Source organism: Gorilla gorilla, chromosome 3, assembly GCF_029281585.2.
Source record: "Gorilla gorilla gorilla isolate KB3781 chromosome 3, NHGRI_mGorGor1-v2.1_pri, whole genome shotgun sequence".
Lineage (NCBI taxonomy): Eukaryota > Metazoa > Chordata > Mammalia > Primates > Hominidae > Gorilla > Gorilla gorilla.
In genome coordinates this window covers 139725746-139743855 of record NC_073227.2, presented here as the reverse complement: position 1 = coordinate 139743855, position 18110 = coordinate 139725746, and the positions used below count along the sequence as shown (strand labels likewise).

General features: G+C 39.9%; 1 protein-coding gene across 3 annotated transcripts in view; it reads left to right on the top strand.

Annotated features, from left to right (window-relative positions):
• Positions 1-6416: 6416 nt before the first annotated feature.
• Positions 6417-18110, top strand: part of PDE5A (phosphodiesterase 5A) — a 136273-nt gene continuing 124579 nt past the window's right edge. Inside the window, exon 1 of one of the 3 annotated variants that reach the window (XM_004040328.5) lies at positions 6417-9411. In XM_004040328.5, the coding sequence (XP_004040376.1) occupies positions 9260-9411 (152 nt within the window). In that variant the 5' untranslated portion in view covers positions 6417-9259. The other 2 variants (XM_004040329.5, XM_031010214.3) reach the window with 2 other exon arrangements.

The following is an 18110-nucleotide window of genomic DNA, read 5'->3' as shown; positions in this document are numbered from 1 at the left end:
CAGGTAGTTCTCTGTAGCAATGTGAAAACAGACCTATAAAGCTGCATTTAAAATATTAGGCTGATCTCTGCTGTGCAACAACTTGAAATATGAGCTCCAGCATTATCAACAGAAAACCGCTCTTTCATATGAGCCTACTGCTGTTAAATATAAAGGGTTATCTTATTAAGTGTGATAAGACTCACTAAGACCACTAAAAGAAACAACCCTTCCTCAAAGATTAATTGCTGACATATTTATGTACAATACTCGGAAGTACAGTCAAGGTACTCCAAGAGAGTAGACATCCACATGTCTTTTTTAAACTGACCCAACAAATATCTACCAACGTATGCTATGTCCCAGGCCCTTTGCCTTATCACACAGTGATATTCTAGACAGACTCTTGAGATGGTCTCAGTGATTCCTACCCTGGTGTGATCGCTTCTGCTTGTGTGAAGGCAAGACCTTGATTTGCTTCCAAAAAATAGAATATGGCAAAGGTGATTGGATATATGTGATTATCTGTACATGATTGTGTGCATATATTACATACGATTATAGTCATGTGCTGTATAACAACATGTAGGTCAATGATGGACTGCATATACTTCAGTGGTCCCATAAGATTATAATACCATACTTTTACTGTACCTTTTCTATGTTTAGCTACACAAATACTTACCATTGTGTTAAAATTGCCTACAGTATTCAGTACAGTAACATGCTGTACAGGTTTGTAGCCTGGAAGCAATAGGCTATTATCAGGGATCCCCAACTCCCCCAGTACTGGTCTGTGGCCTGTTAGGAACTGGGCCACAGAGCAGGAGGTAAGTGGCAGGTGAGCAAGCAAAGCTTCATCTGTATTTATAGCCACTCCTCATTACTCACATTACCAACCTGAGCTCCACCTCCTGTCAGATCAGTGATGGCATTAGATTGTCATAGGAATGCAAACCCTATTGTGAACTGCACATGCAAGGGATATAGGTTGTGTGCTCTTTATGAGAATCTAATGCCTGATGATCTGTCACTGTCTCCCATCACCCCCACATGGGATCATCTAACTGCAGTAAAACAAGCTCAGGGGTCCCACTGATTCTACATCATGATGAGTTGTATAATTATTTCATTATATATTATAAGGTAGTAATAATAGAAATAAAGTGCACAATAAATGTAATGTGCTTGAATCATCCCGAAACCATCCCCCAACCCGTCCGTGGAAAAATTGTCTTCCACAAAACCAGTCCCTGGTGCCAAAAAGGTTGGAGGCTGCTGGGTTATAATATACAGTCTAGGTTTGTGTAAGTACATTCAGTGATGTTTGCACAATTATAAAATTGCCTACCAATGCATTTCTCAGAACTTGTCCATGACTGTAGTGCCCATTTTGCTGAAGTCTTCCTCCCTTGCTGGCTTTGAGGAAGCTAGCTGAAATGTTGAGGAACTCCATGTGGCACGAAACTACAGGTGGTTTCCAGAAGCTGAGAACAGACTCTAGCCAACATTCTATGAAGGTCTCCAGCCAGCACCCTGCAATAAAGAGAATCCCTCACTTCGGTGATTGCAAGGAACTGAATTCTGCCAGCAGTCTGAATGAGCTTGGAAGTGGATACTTCCTTCTGTTGAGCCTCAGTTGAGACTGAAGCTCTGGCTGACACCTTGATTGTGAGACCCCACCTAAGTCAAGCCTGGACTCCTGATTCACAGAAACTGGTAGATAATGAATGTATACTGCTTTATACCACTAAGATTGTGGTAAGGTTAAACAGCAATAAATAACTAATACACAGTTTCTCAGTCTCTCTTTTTCTTTCTTGTCCTTAAAATTTTTGAAGCATACAGACCAGTTATTTTATAGAAAGCCCTTCAGTATGAATGATGTTTCCTTATGATTAGATTCAGATTTTACATTTTGGGGAGGAATAACACAGAAGCAGAAATGATGTTGTGTCCTTCTCAGTACATTCTACTAAAAGGTATATAGTTTTGGTTTGTCCCAGTATTAAGTGATATTAAATCTATTACTTGGTTAGGGTGGTATCCACAAGATTTCCTCATTGTAAAGCTACTACTTTCCCATGGTAACTAATAAGTAACTTGTGAGGAGATGAGTAACTTTTAAACTTCAAGACTATGTAAATATCCCATTCATCATCAAACTCTCATCTATTATTTTAGCATCTATTTTAATGATTTTCTAAACTATGTGATTCCTTTTGTATGTATTAGTGGGCCTTTTACTCTAGGGAGCAATTCACTCTCTCTTATTTACTTATCTATTTATTTATATCAGTATAGAATCATAGTTTTTTATTTTAGTCGATAGTTTATAATTTGTTACTGTTATGCATTTTGATGCTCAGATTGCTCCAGATTTGTTCACTGAGAGTATATCATCTATCTTTCTGATATGTTTCCATCATTCTTTAAGGCTTTCTTATTTTCTGGCAAAACAAGATTTTCCAGGCATATCTTATACCTTCTCTGCCCCCAGACCTGGAATCTTTACTCCAAACACTTCTGGTTGCTTTTAGTGGAGACTGATACTTAGAAACCAAATTTGGGTATGAAGTGTACTCACTGCTACTGGAATGTTATTGCTTCTAGTAGTTCCTGATGATAGACAGAATATACATAGATGCAAATTTGAAAAAATATATGCAAGACATTTACTGTAAAAACAATAATTTTAAAAACATGAATAAACAGATAGATATACTATGCCCATGGATTGTAGAACTCAATATTATTAAGACATCAATTATTAAGATGTTTTCTGCTTAGCTTCTCACAAGGCTGCGATTAAGGTACTGTCTGGGACTGTGGTCTCATCTGAGGCTTGACTGGAGAAATACCCACTTCTGAGTCACTCAGGTTGTTGGCGAATTCAATTCCTTGTGGTTCACAAGACTGAGGACCTTCATTTTCTTCCTCACTGGAGCTCATCGTAGGCTATCAGCTGGAGGCCATCCACAGCTCTTTCAAACTGCCTATATTTCCTTGTCAAGTGGATTTTCTCCACATGATGCATGTATTAAAATGTAAACTAAATTAAAAATTTTAACCTCCAATTTCATTTCAACACCACAATGTAACTTTTGGTCTTTCCCCTTTCCATATATGTTATTCTCTTCTCTAACAACCAGAAACCTGGATCTCACTATATGTGCTCACTTTTCTCAAGCCTAGAATATAAAGAAAGTAGTTTCAGAACTTTTAACTCATACCCCTACAAAAAGCAACCCTATAACTAGTTTCAATATTTTTAATAGATTTTTGGGGTAAAAATTACATAGTGATTTCATTTATGTACAATTTGATAACTTTTGAAAAAAAGCACATACTCAACCCACACCATTTTTTAAGACACAGAACATTACTATCACCCAATAATGTTCCCTTCATGCCTCTTCGCAGTCAACTTCTCTGCCAGAGCAAACCATTTTTCGAATTATTTTCATTGTAGATTAGTTTTATCTGTCCTAGAGCTTCATGCAAATGGAATCAATCATATATATTATTTTGTGTATATAGTATAATGTTTATAATAGTCATCCGTATTCTTAAATGTATCAATATTTCATTCCTTTCTATTGCTGAGTTATATTCTATTTAATCACTATATTAAAACTTATCCATTCTCCTGATGAAATAATTGGAGATTTGGAACTTTTGGTTATTAAAGGTAAAGCCACTTTGAACATTTTTATATAATTTATCTTCAGATATAAGTTTTTGGATAAATATATTTTGGGTAAATATCTATAAATGAAATTAATAGAGGAAAGGGCTTATTCTTAACTTTATAAGAAAAGGCAAAACCTTTTTCAAAAGTGGTTATACCATTTTAACTTCCTACCAGCAATGTATGAGAGTTCTGACTGCTACATATCTAACACCAAACATCATGTGGCATTAGCAGTCTTTTTAATTTTGACCATTCTAGAGGGTGGAGGCAGATCTCACGGTGGTTTAATTTGCATTTCCCTGAAGACTTAGGTGTTGAGTATTTTTACATGTGCTTAGTGAACTTTCACATGTCTTACTTTATTAAGTGTCTGCTTAAGTCCTTTGCTAGTTTTTCCCCTATTGAGACATTTATCTTTTTATTATTAAGTTGTGGAGTTCTTTATGTATTATGGATACAAGTCCCTGTTAGATAAATGTTTTGCAAACATTTTCTTCTTAGTTTGTGGATTTTTATTTTCCTTATAGTGTCTTTCAAAGAGCAAGAGATTTTAATAAAATCTAGATGTTGTTGTTGTTTCTGTACAGTTAATTGATTTCTGTGTCCTCCTAAGAAATCCCTGCTGCTCCCAAGTTGTAAAGATATTCTTCTATGTCGCCTCCTAATAATCACATTTAGTTTTTAGATCTGTTTCATTCCTAATTAATGTTTATATATAATATAAAATATTGGTTGAGGATACTATTTTTCCATATAAAGATCCAGTTGTTAAAGCATTATTTATTGAAAAAAACTTTACTTTTATTTAAATGAATAACTGGTACCTTTGTTGAAAATCAACTAGTTGTATAAATGATATTTCTAAACTCTTTATTCTATTCTATTGTTCTGTTTGACTAACCATATGCAAATGCCATACTGCCTTGATTATTATAGCTTTATAGTAAATCTTAAAGCTAAGTAGCATAAGTTCTCTAGTTTTATTTTTTTTCAAGATTGTTTTGCCATTCTGTATCTCTTGCATTTCCATAGAAAATTTGTTATCTGATTTTCACTTTTCATGAAAATGTCTGCTGAAATACGATTGGGATCATATTGTTCGGTTTGGAAAGAATAAACATCATAATAATATTGAGTCTGCGGATCAATGAATGTATCTGTCCATTTATTTAGGTCTTTTTGCATTTCTCCCAGTAATGTTTTATAACTTTTAGTGTATATTTCTTATATATATTTTGCCAAATTTATCCCTAAGTATTTAATGTTTTTTACACGATTATAAATAATATTGTTTTCAAATTGTTCACTGCTAGTTGTATTAGTTTGTTAGTGTTGCCGTAACAAAGTACCACACACTGGGTGGCTTAAATAACAGAAATTGATCTTGCCACTGTGCTGGGGACTAGGAGTCCAAGACCAAGGTGCCAGCAGGTTGGATTCCTTGGAGGTGTCTCTCCTCGGTTTGCAAATGGCCATTCTCTTGCTGCCTCTTCACACGGTTATCCCTCTGTGGGAGAGTATCACCGGTGTCACTTTTTTGTGTGTGCAAATTCCCTCTTCTTATAGGGGCACCAGTCAGATTGGATTAGGGACCACTCTCATGACCTCATCTAACCTTGATTGCCTCTTTGAAGTCCCTATCTCCAAATACAATCACATTCTGTGGAACTAGAGGCTAGGGCTTCAACATATGAATCTGGGGAAACAAATCAGCCCATAAGACTAGTATACAGAGATACAATTGATTTTTGTATACTGACCATTTATGCTGCAACCTTGCTGAATCATCTCTTAATTCTTGTAGTTGCTTTGTGCATTCCTTTGGGTATTCCTCATAGATACTCATGTCTGCAAATGGAGAATGTTTACTTTTTCATTTTTATGCCTTATATTTCTTTTTTGTGTTTTTGCTTTGTTGCATTTGTTTTTGGTTATTTTTGTTTTTTCTATTTGTATGACCAAAATCTTTAGCAGTACAGGTAGGTAACAACCAAATAATGTAGAACCCTATAAGCCACGTTACAGAGTTTGAATTTTATTTTAGCACAGTGGGAATACATTGAAGGTCTTTAGTTAAGCTGTTGCTCATGAGCAACAAATGAGCAATGACATATATGTATGTATATACACATATATATCATTGATTTTATATATATATATATATGTCTTAGTCCACTTATGTTGCAATAACAAAATACCACAGACTGGGTCATTTATAAAAATTAAATATATATATACATATACACATATATATATCATACATATACATACATATACACATACATACATCATTGCTCATTTGTTTGTTATAAATAGCATTAACAGCATTTTTCAAGTTATATCCTGGGAGTGTTTATGATTTACTTATTCTTCAACTCATTCCATAACAAGATTTGAGGTGCTTAGAACAATTCATGCCAAGTTAAAACAAAATAATTGGGCAAATTGGGATAAAGAATAAAATGGAGTTGAAAAACAAGAGGCCCAGGTAATGTCAGTTCAAAATATGCTTACCTTTAACTACTTTAAATTTACAGGAGGTATAGTTACACATTTTGGCTGAATCTCCCAGAGACTAGAACTGTTTGAGACACTTCTGTTCCCCAATCCCTTGTGATATGTTTCTCAGGTAATAGGCCTTCACAGTAACTCTCAAACTATCATATATACCACACAGACTTGAGATTCACTATTGAGAGAATCTATGTACTGTTTTTCTTTTTTTTTCTTTTTTGTTATAGAGCCGGGGGTCTTACACTGTCACTGAGGCTAAAGTGCAATGGCACGATCATGGCTCACTGCAGCCTTGACCTCCTGGGCTCAATCCTCTTGCCTCAGCCTCTCGAATAACTAGGATTACAGGTGTGTTCCCCCATGCCTGGCTAATTTTTAAAAATTTTGTGTAGAGATGGGGTCATGCCATGTGGCCCAGGCTGGTTCAAACTCCTGAGCTCAAGTATCCTTCTACCTCTCCCTCCCAAAGTTCTGAGATTACAGGAATGAGCCACTGTGCCCAGCCTACGGATTGTTTTTCTTGAAGCAATTTTTCAGAAACCTTCCTGGTTTCTGATAATTTAACCCTTTCAGGTTAGGAGAGAAAAATGAACATTTTGATATTACCCACTGTCTTAGTCCATTTGTGTTGCTGTAATAAAATACCACAGACTGGGATATTTATAAACAATAGAAATTAATTTCTCTCAGTTCTGGAGGCTGGAAACTCCAAAATCAAAGTGCCAGCAGATTTGGCAACTGGTGAGGGCTGCTCTTTGCTTACAAGATGGCACCTTGTTGCTGCATCCTCAGCAAGGGTCAGTGCTGTGTCTTCACATAGTGGAAAGAATAGAAGGGGCAAACTGTCTCCTTTGGGCCTTTTTTTTAAAAGGCACTAATGCATTCACAAAGGCAGAGCACTAATGGTCTAATCACCACTTAAAGGCACCTCCTCTTAATACTGTTGAATTAGCGATTAAGTTTCAACATGAATTTTGGAGGGAATACAAACATTGAAATGATTATACGTGTTTATTTAATCAAGTATCCAACGAAAGCAAATAATTCAAGCCCCAAATTCACTGCATCTTTAGTAGATAAGCAGAGTTTTAAATTACGATTGATCTCCTGTTAGGAGGAATGCATGGATTTCCACAAGAAAAAACAGTACTGAGGAGAAACTTTCCACAGTAATGTGCCACTTTTCAGTCAACGACAGAGCACATATATGAGTCCCATAAGATAATACTATATTTTTACTGTACCTTTTCTATGTTTAGATATGTTTAGACACACAAATATCATTGCATTACAATTGCCTACAGTATTCAGTACAGTAATATGCTGTATAGATTTGTGGTCTAGGAGCAATAGCCTAAGTGTGTAGTAGGCTGAGCCATCTATTTTGTGTTAGTACACTGTGATGTTCAGAGAAGGATGAAATTGCCTAAGGATACATTTCTCAGAACGTATCCTGTTGTTCGGTGACGCATGACTGTATTCCATGAGCACTATAATCACTATCATAGTAACACATTAGGAGAGAATTCTCATTTCTAAATCCAATATAATTTATCACCCATTAGTTCATACTCTACTGCTTTGATTGCTTTTCTTTGGTTGTGGCTACCTGCGTACAGCAGTAAAGTTTCAGAAAAACTGAAGTCGCAAAAGGTCAATTACTCAATGAAGGAAAGATAAACCATTGCATTGGGGGACTAGAAGATACTTTTAAAAGTTCTCAGATTATCAATTTAATGATGTGTTTCTATGTAGTGAATAATGCCTTACATTCTTGCCAAGAGTATTTAGAAGGAAGTTTGTCAGAAGTATATCAGCTAACTCATTTTTTTTTTGTATATCACTGCTAATGGTGTCATTCACACATTGTGCAACCCATAATTCCAGATTTAATTCTACCAAAAAATATAGGTCATTGCAAAATGCCATATTAAAACTGCCAATGCATGACAGGAAGATGGGGATGCAGACAAAGCAAAGGATGACACCAATTCCTTTTTTAAAGAAGCAAGATAGGGATTGGACAAAAAGGCTGAGCCATTTTTAATGGATACTTTTGAGGGAGTGTTAATTCCAATTTAATTAAAATGATGCATTAATTTAAAATTGGGCTAACTGGTTGCCCTCGACTGCACCTGGGTTGCGCCAGTGCTCTCGGATTAACCTAATTGTACAGAGGTGCCCTTGTTTTCTAACTTCATGCACAAAGCATTGGAAATTATTTGTTTGCTTTTTCTTTTCCAAGAAAATCTTTTTCCAGTTATGCAAAAGGGAAGTTTGAGGCAATGGTTAAAGGCACTTAAGTTATAATTATTGCTGTTATCATTAACATTAAGCACGGGTATGGCTTTGTTGCAAGTTACCCACCTACACCTGCAAATCTCTCTTGCTAGCACACGCCCCAGCTCTCTCCACCCGCGGTGGTCCGTGGCTGGACCGCTTTAAGTCACTGAGCGGGCTGGGCTCTGAAGGAGGTCGGTCCCGCTCCTCCCAGACCCAAGCGCAGGGCTAGGGAAAAGCTAGGCGGGAAGGTCATTGCACTCCCAGGCCCCAGGAAAAGGGCCCAGGGTCTCACCATCTCTTACTTTCGGGCAAAACTTCCCACATCGCGACCTTCCCTCCCTGGGGCACTCTGAGAACACACCCAGACACCTAGCGCGCTCCCCAGAAGTCGGCTTGGCACACAGCGCACCCCAGCGGCCGCGTGTCCTCCTTCCAGCCGCCGCCACTTGGCTTCCGGAGAGCTCGCCGGGCGCCGCCGCTGCCGCCGCCTCCTGGGAACCGGGGGACTGAAGAGCCTGCGAGAGCCGAACACTGCCGGACCCCGGGTGGGGGGGGGCGCGGCAGCTGCGCCTGGCCCCGCCCACCACACCTGGGCGCCCGTAGAACCGCGCGGGGCGGGGCGGGGCAGGAGGCTGGCCTGGCGCTCCGGCCGCTTTGCCGAAAGCCGGCCCGACTGGAGCAGGACGAAGGGGGAGGGTCTCGAGGCCGAGTCCTCTTCTTCTGAGGGAGGGACCCCAGCTGGGGTGGAAAAGCAGTACCAGAGAGCCTCCGAGGCGCGCAGTGCCAACCATGGAGCGGGCCCGCCCCAGCTTCGGGCAGCAGCGACAGCAGCAGCAGCCCCAGCAGCAGAAGCAGCAGCAGAGGGATCAGGACTCGGTCGAAGCATGGCTGGACGATCACTGGGACTTTACCTTCTCATACTTTGTTAGAAAAGCCACCAGGTAAGAAGAGGACCCACGGAAGACCCGGGGCTGATTTCTCTCTCCTGTTGAATTGTGCCCTTCGTTCACCCCTGTTCCCAGGCCCTTTGCTTTTGGAGTAGGTCCTCGGTCCTGTTACGAGGTAGAAACCTCAACTCTAAGCGAGCACAGTCGAAAAACTCAAGTGTCGGATTTGATACAACTTGCTCACAAAGTTCAAATACAAAAATGTACTTGCCGACCTCCCACCCTCACCCCCGCCCCTCTTGGTATTCCCCGGGAACATGATTATTTTTATACATCCGTGCTCACGGGCCTTCCCCTAGCCCCTCTCTAGCCCTCTGGTTCCCCAAAATCCAATCAGCAAAACCCAAACAGTTTCTGAGCCCCTTCCCTGCAGCTCCGGAAGCACCATTTCCAAGTCGGTCTTGATGGCTCCGCTCCTCCCCCGTCCCCCCTCGCCCTGGCCCTGGCTGGGCGGGGAAGCTGGGGTGAGGGACGAGACCACGGGACAGCCCAAAGGCAACATGACGGAACCTTCCCAAAGTGAGTGCGGTCGCCTTTTCCCCCCTTCCAGTCTCCTGCTTGTTCCGCGCGCCTCCTTTCACTCGCTTTTCCGCCGAAGGCTGTGCCGCCAAAAGTAGAGCTCTGCAGAGGGGTTTGCGGCGTGCACACAAAGGGCGCAGAGGAGGCGCCGCCCGGAGCGGACCCCAAGGGGCAGCGCAGACCCCAGAGGCCAGCTCTTTCTGGTCCAGAGCCAAGCGCCGGGGCGGCCCTTGCGGAGGGCGGGGAGGAGGGAGCCTGTCCTTTTGCAGGCGGCTGCGCAGCGGGCAGTCGGGGCGCTCGTGGGAAACGCTCGCCGGAGAGTTGGGGAGGAATTGAGACTGGGAGCAGAGGGACAAGAAGAGTGGAGCAGAGAGTGCTTGGCGGGCGGGTGCCCCGAAGCCTGAGGAATTGATGCATAGTCGGGGTGCGTGGACTCCAGGACGCGCCCCTTTGCAGAAAGAGTCCGTGCCCCGCTGCCGCCTGCTCTGGGCAGCGGCCGTCGGGCAGCGGGTGCTGGCCGTCTTGGCCGGGAGGGTGACACACGCCCGGCAGTGATGGTCGAGGAGCCCGCCCGGGTTCGACGCCCGGGTCCCACTCGCCGGCGCGCGGCCGCGGCTCTGCCGGTCGCTCCCCGCCAGGGGGCGGCGCAGCGCGGGGGGAGCGGGAGGCGACGGGCGGCGGCGCGGAGGCCGGGGCCGTGAGGGAGCTGGTTCCGAGTCGCCGACCTCACCTCACCTCACCTCACCTCACCTGCGCGCGTTGTTGCCCCTACGGAGCCTCCTGGAGTCCAGGATCGGCGGAGTTCGAAAACGAACTTCCCACGTTTGCTATGTTGCCTTTTGGAGACAAAACAAGGTACTTCCTTCAGCATCCCCCTACGTCCCTTCCCACTTTTTCCAGGGGCGCGGCGGGTCTCGGGTGCTGGGTGGTGGCGCCCCGGTGGCACCAGTGGGACGATGTATCATTGAAAATTGACTGTATAACTTTTGTTGTTGTTGTTATTTGCTCTCTTGCAGATGTATTAATAAGGGTCTTAAATTGGGCCCTTTTTAATCTTGTTTTGTTTTGTTTTGTTTTTTTCCTAAGGAACATCCAGAGTTGGTGTCAATTTAGTCACTTTCAGGGTTTTTTGACAGAGGGGAAGGCTCCGGGATTAATCTTTTCTCTTTAATAACCCAGCCCTTCTTTTAAAATCGTCTTCTCCCGCTTTCACCTTCTTCCTTCAAAATCCTAAATCTTGAGCGCCCAGGGGATAGCCCTGAAAGGGCACTTTTTTGCGAGTTTAGCGTGAGACACTAAGGCCATGGAGGTCTAGAATGATCGGTTGCTGTCGACTAACAGTTTTCAGGGGTCACCTGCCCCTCTGAGGCCATCTGCACCCACTTTCCTTTCACTCTGCGCATTCCCAGCCTTCTGCTCTCCTTGAATTACAGCGCATAGAATGATCAGGGGGCCAGAGAACCAGGCCGATTTTTAAAAGTATGTATTGGACCTGTTCTTTAGGCAGATTATAAACAGTTTAAAGAAAAAAAGTTATTGTTTAATAAATCAGCATAAATGTCCTTTCTTCGTTCCCTATTTTTCTTTTAAAGATGTAAACTAGGGATGGCTTGTTGGTCGTTTTTGACTAGTCATAGATAAGAACACTGCATTTTCAGAACCTACCAACACTTTGAAAGTGTAGCAACATTTTAATGGAAAATAAATGGAAAGAGCTGAGTTACATTTCTTTTCCCATTACTTTTTCTCCCAAGCAGCATAGGATCAAAATCCTATTTCTCAAATTTACCATGCTCACTGTAAAATTTAGATCATCTGAGGCTCTAAAAAAACTTTTAAAAAATTTTCGGTTAGAGTTTTTAAATTACAGTTGATGTTGGCAACAGGCTGAACACTTTCTGTGATATATATATGTATGTGTGTATACATATTCTTAAGAGGTTGAGTGTAAGTTGGAAAATGAAAGTGTAAAATATTTAATAGTGCAGGTCCTCAATTTTAAGAGTTATAATAAAGTGCTGAAAGTTGTCAGAGTAAAGAATATAACCTAAGAATTTGTGTGTAGCCAGAGGTCTTTCATGAAACAATATTCCAATTTGGTTTTATATTTGGTGGCGTTAACAGGAGACTTAAAATGTGAATAAGAGGATGGACATTTGTTGATTATAAAAATGCAAACCACTAACCCCAGTGTGGTTCACATTTTGTGGTAAAAACTTATTGCATACGTTTTAACTTTACAGCTAAGGATTTTTTTTTTTTAAGTAGGAGCTCACATTACTTTGCTTTTCCCCTCTTTTTACACTTTGTAAGTGTAAAATGAATATTGTATGTGATTCAGGAAACCCATGAAACAAAATAGTTCTGTAGATGCATGCGGCATGTTTTAAGATTTAAAATATATTTATATTCACCCAGATCGTCCATCTGCACCAGTAATCAGGCTTGCTGATAAAAACAATTTCTGCATTATTTAATTGTTGTCATTCGACATTCATGCATGATTTTCCATCCTTTTCTCAGACTAAATGATCTACACTCAATGGTAGTTATTGAACATCAAGGTTCTGGCATTCCTAAATTCTCAAACACCTGTGAATTTGGGTTGACCTTGAAAGCATTTATGCCATTATATTACATTGTTTACTATCACTGTCTTCAAGTAGAGAGCTACGCATCTTATTAAAAGCTATAGGTTGGGCCTGGCACGGTGGCTCATGTCTGTAATCCCAGCACTTTGGGAGGCCGAGGCGGGCAGATCACGACGTCAGGAGTTCAAGACCAGCCTGACTGACCAACATGGTGAAACCCCGTCTCTACTAAAAATACAAAAATTAGCCAGGCATGGCGCGCACCTGTAATCCCAGCTACTAAGGAGACTCGCTTGAACCCGGGAGGCAGAGGTTGCAGTGAGCCAAGACTGCGCCACTACACTCCAGCCTGGGCAACAGAGTGAGACTCCATCTTAAAAAAAAAAAAAAAAAAAAAAAAGCTATAACTTGGAGCTTTTTAGTTATCACAACCTGTTTATGTCCATTTGAAGGTGTCAATTGAATGATTCAGAACATAGTCTGTTGGCATAAAAATTAATTTGAGGCCAATAAATCACATCTGGAAAACTCCCAGGTCACTATTGTAGACAATTTGCAGTCCTAAAGGCCTCAGCTACTGTGTTAATTGAGGGCTTTAATGCGTATGCCTTTTACAACTGAAGCTTTCCTGGTGCTAATGCTGCTTAACAGCTGTTGTTATTCTTGACAGCATATTAGAATAAAGTTACCTTTCATTAATTACTAGTCAGCTCTGTGATTGTGGGTGATGTTTTAGGTCATTTAATATTGTTAAGGATGACATGATTGACTTTATTGCTTTGTTTTGTACAGGCAAAAGCTCGAGAATATTTGGCATATACTGGAAATAAGAGATATTAAGTGAGGGCAAGTTTTTATGACAGCTTGGATCAAAGTCCAGAAACAGAAGTTTTACACTCCCATATAGCTTTCTATGATAGACTTTATTTGATACTGCAAAGCTGTGCTGAATTAATTGAGGTTCCTTGTCCTGTGTTTGGAATTCCGTCCTTCATTTTTTTTCCTTGTAATTCTTCTCTCACTTCTGAAAGCTGTAGCATTTTTATTGCACAGTATTTACAATACAATCAGATTATGTATATAAATATTGCTATGTATTTTTTTAAATTATTGTTTCTATAATTATATAGGAATATAAACTTTCCACAATTTTCAGACAAATGAATTGTTAAGCATATTTTGTGAGGCAGTTGTTAGTGTTGATGATAATAAAACCCTCTGAGCATTGACCCAGTCTAACTTTGATATTGTTTATAGTATTTTTATAATGGTAATTCTGGTGCAATAATGGCCTTTTTTTCTTATGTTGTTCATAACCAGGGTCCATATAACCAGCTCTAAGCTGCTTTTAGTGTCCTTGAAGCACTCTTCTGGATTGCATTCTTCCTGCCTGGAGAAATCCATAGGAGCCCCTGAAATAATGTTTCTCATTGCTCTTCTATCTCTAGTGTTTTCAAAGTTTCAAATTCAGACCCATGTTAGAGCCTAAACTACATGATTTCTAAAAATGTGGTAGAATTAATGCAATGGCAATTAGTGTAGATGGATATCTTTAAATAAATCGATTTGCTTAGTATAACACAAACTTAAATAGGCTTGTGGTATCATTCAGTAGCTTTTTTTCAGTCTGTCATCTGATGATCTGTAGAAATTGTCAATATTTTCACACGTTTATGTCCTCAGCACCTCAAGATGAGGAAATTTTTAGTATTTTGATTATGCTATGCAACAAAATTTCCTTTTTAAATTATTCTGCTTAAATAAATGATTTGACTCTGGTCTCAAGTATCATTTCTTTTGAAATATTTGGAGTTCTGTTCAGGTTGTATAGGTAAAGCTTGTAGCTTCGCCCTTATCCGATTATAGGGAGTGTGTCCTACTTTGAGGCACCCCTTCCTCTAGATTTGAAAATACAAATTAACTTAGAAGTTAAACCTATAATTGCTGTGTCAAGCTATATTTGTTCTTTGTTCCAATAGCCAATTGTGGGATAAAACCTCTTCCTAGGATAAAAAACCTTTAGTAACGACTGTAGGACAATTAAATAAATCAATGAGTTGATTGATAGTGAAGGGTTGAAAAATGACTAATTTGTGAATTTAGGATGCAGACTAGTTACTGACTTTGCAGGACTTCCTATGAAATTAGTTTAGCTGCATAGATGTAGATTCAGTTGGCCACTATTACAGCTGGTGAATGTGGCTTGGAAATATCTATTATACCAGGTTCTCAGGGAAAAGTGCCTGTGAGTCACATACCTAGGAATAAAAATTGAAGAAAGTCTTTCCATATGAGTCATTCATTTGATATTTAGCTCTGTAATCTTATTTACTGACTTGATATTCTCGTTTTAAATTACTTTTTTTTTTTTTTGCAATATAAGTGCTTAATTCATTTTCTCTGAGTGGTAGGAATTTATATTTGTTGCCAACCAAATGTTTAAGGTAGGTAAAGCAAACTGAGTGTTAAGTTTATAAGAATCATTTTGATAAAAATTCTAAAAATGTTTTAAAGCTTTTTTTTTCTTTCTTTTTTTTTTTTTTTTTTTTCGAGATGGAGTATTGCTCTGTCACCCAGGCTGGAGTGCAGTGGCGCAATCTCGGCTCATTGCAAGCCGAGTTCATGCCATTCTCCTGCCTCAGACTCCCGAGTAGCTGGGACCACAGGTGCCCACCACCACACCCAGCTAATTTTTTATATTTTTAGTAGAGACGGGGTTTTACCATGTTAGCCAGGATGGTCTCGATCTCCTGACCTCGTGGTCCACCCACCTCGGCCTCTCAAAGTGCTGGGATTACAGGCGTGAGCCACCGCACCCGGCCTTTAAAGCTTTTAAAGATATATTTTCTCTGGTTTTTAGTTTGCAATGAAAATGCCTTTAAATGTCTTATGTACCATTGTTAGCTTTTTTAATCTTCAGGAGAGGGGAGACTTTTCTCTTGTTTCTGAATTATAAAGTAAGATTAACTTTTTGCAAATTTTCTTCTCTGAATAATTGTATTTTACCTAAAATCAGGAGAGAAAGGATCACCATTTGATATCATATTCATAGTGATAATTATAAAAGATAAGACTTAACTTCTCTACTTTTAGTTGAATACCTATACTGAAAATACACAAAGAGAAAAGACCCTGACCTTCTGAGCTGATGAAATAATTAAAACACACACACAGGATCACTGAAATTTAGAGTTAGTAGGGATCATATAATCTCATTTTTCTTTTCTTTCTTTCTTTTTTTTTTTTTGAGATGGAGTCTCGCTCTGTCACCCAGGCTGGAGTGCAGTGGCGCGATCTCGGCTCACCGCAAGCTCCGCTTCCCGGGTTCAGGCCATTCTCTTGCCTCAGCCTCCCGAGTAGCTGGGACTACAGTCGCCCACCACCATGCCTGGCTAATGTTTTGTATTTTTTTTTATTGGAGATGGAATTTCACCTTGTTGGCCAGGATGGTCTCGATCTCCTGACTTGGTGATCCACCCGCCTCGGCCTCCCAAAGTGCTGGGATTACAGGCGTGAGCCACCGCGCCCGGCCAATCTCATTTTTCAAACTTAAGTAATGTACTCCTGTTAAAGAAAGACATTCTTTTTGATTTACAATATATTAGAAAGCTTTTGGTTGCAAGTGACAGAAACTCAACTTGAACCCATACAGAATTGACTCACATAATTTTAATTGCTTGCGGGATTGGGTTAGCTGTAAATTTAGCTAATCAAATAATCTTGCGAAAATTCTGTCTGTCTCTGTGTCTATCTAACTATCTATCTGTCTGTCTATCTATCTATGCATCTACCTATCTCTATTTATCTTTTCATCTATCTACTCTGTTTACCTGCCCTTCCTTGCATCTATTTATCTATCCATGTATCCATTTGTTTATGTATTCATCTATCCATGTATCTTTTGGCCCTGTGCTGTGTTGGCTTTATTTTCTTGCATGCTTTCTTCATGTGCTGAGAGCTTCTACTTGTTAACTGTATGTGGGTCTTAAACTTCTGATATTAGAGAGGTGCCTTCTTATCCATATCAGTCTTCCCCAGATTACCCTGGTCTCACCTGGGTCACATCCCAACTCTGAACCAATCATTGTATTCGGGAGAGTAGGGTTGTTTGACTGTTTTGTTGGGGCAGGTAGCCCATAAGGTGATATGTCGTTGGGGAGGGTACATTCCCAAAAGAAAGTGATGTGGGCAGACCCAGAAGTTCTAGATGTCTACCATACCTAGTGTTGACTTCCTTTTATTTTAATGTTAGTGAAGTGTGGAATTCTTAGAAGTAGAATAAATAAAAGCAGATATAATTTAATCATAGTTAAAACATTTATGCAACTGTAATGCCAAAATACATTCTCAGTTAATTACGAACAAAATGATAAAACCACAGCCAAATGCAGATTTACAGCATTCATTAAAACACTCTTGAAAAGTAAATATGGTTCTAACTATCTGAAAAACAGTATGGTAAGTCAGCTGGCCTTTGCTACAATTTGGCCTATAATGATTTCACTTCTCCCACTGGGTCTCTCTGAACAATCATGAAACTTATTCCTCTAGCACAGCATACCAGCTTTCATTTTTTGCTTGCTATGAAGGCATATATGCGTATTAAATTTACGTCTTTTATTTTCTCATTAACACAAATATAAACCTTAGAACTAAAATTACAGGGCAGTAGTTGGTAATAAGATGGTCTTCCCAGTAACTGAAAGCAATTTCTTTCACTTTCTTTTGTTTTGATTATGATTATTGTGAAAATATAAAATTAGAACATTTTATAGAACAAAGTAAAGATCTTCAAAACATACTTGTTTTGAATTCTGAGCTCTCAAACCTCAGATAAATGCCATTCTAGTCCAGTCTCTCCCATATCTAAACTGCAAAGCCAACTGATTTACATGTTTAGTGCATAGATTTGAGTTATTGTTTTCTTTCAGAAGTGGTAGGTTTTCCTTTAAGCAACTTCTTTTATACCATGTGTTGTGAGTGCACAGAAAATTACAAAATATTTTGTCCCTTCCAATTCTCAGTCAAATTTGAAGTTAAAATCATATGAAGCAATTCTGCATTTTAAGCTTCTCAGATGTTTTCATAGCTGGAGCAAACTTAGAAATACTAAATAACTTTGGGCAGACTCTTCATTTCCTTACCATGCCAGACCCAAGCGAACTACTCACTGTAACATCAGAGTAGAGGTTATTGGAGGATATCACTTAGAGGTGTCCAAAATCTCCCGTTTTGTTTAATAATAGTCTGTTAATCTCTTAATCATCTAAACCATTGCTTCTCAAAAGATGTTGGCATTTGGTGGTGACACTTTTTTGTTGTTAGAGGCTGTCTAGTGCATAGCAGGACATTTAACATCCCTGAACTCCAGACTCTAAATGCCAGGGCCACCCCCATCCATGTGATGGAAAATCTATTCCCACACATTTCCAAATGCCCCTCAAGGGTTGGCACCACTACTTGATTAGGAGCCACTGTTGTGAACCCTTTGAAATTGATTTCTGTTTATGGTGAAGGGCCCTAGATAGGACAGCCTTAGGCTTCAACCCCAGACCTACTTTTCTAAGAGGAAGACTTTAGATG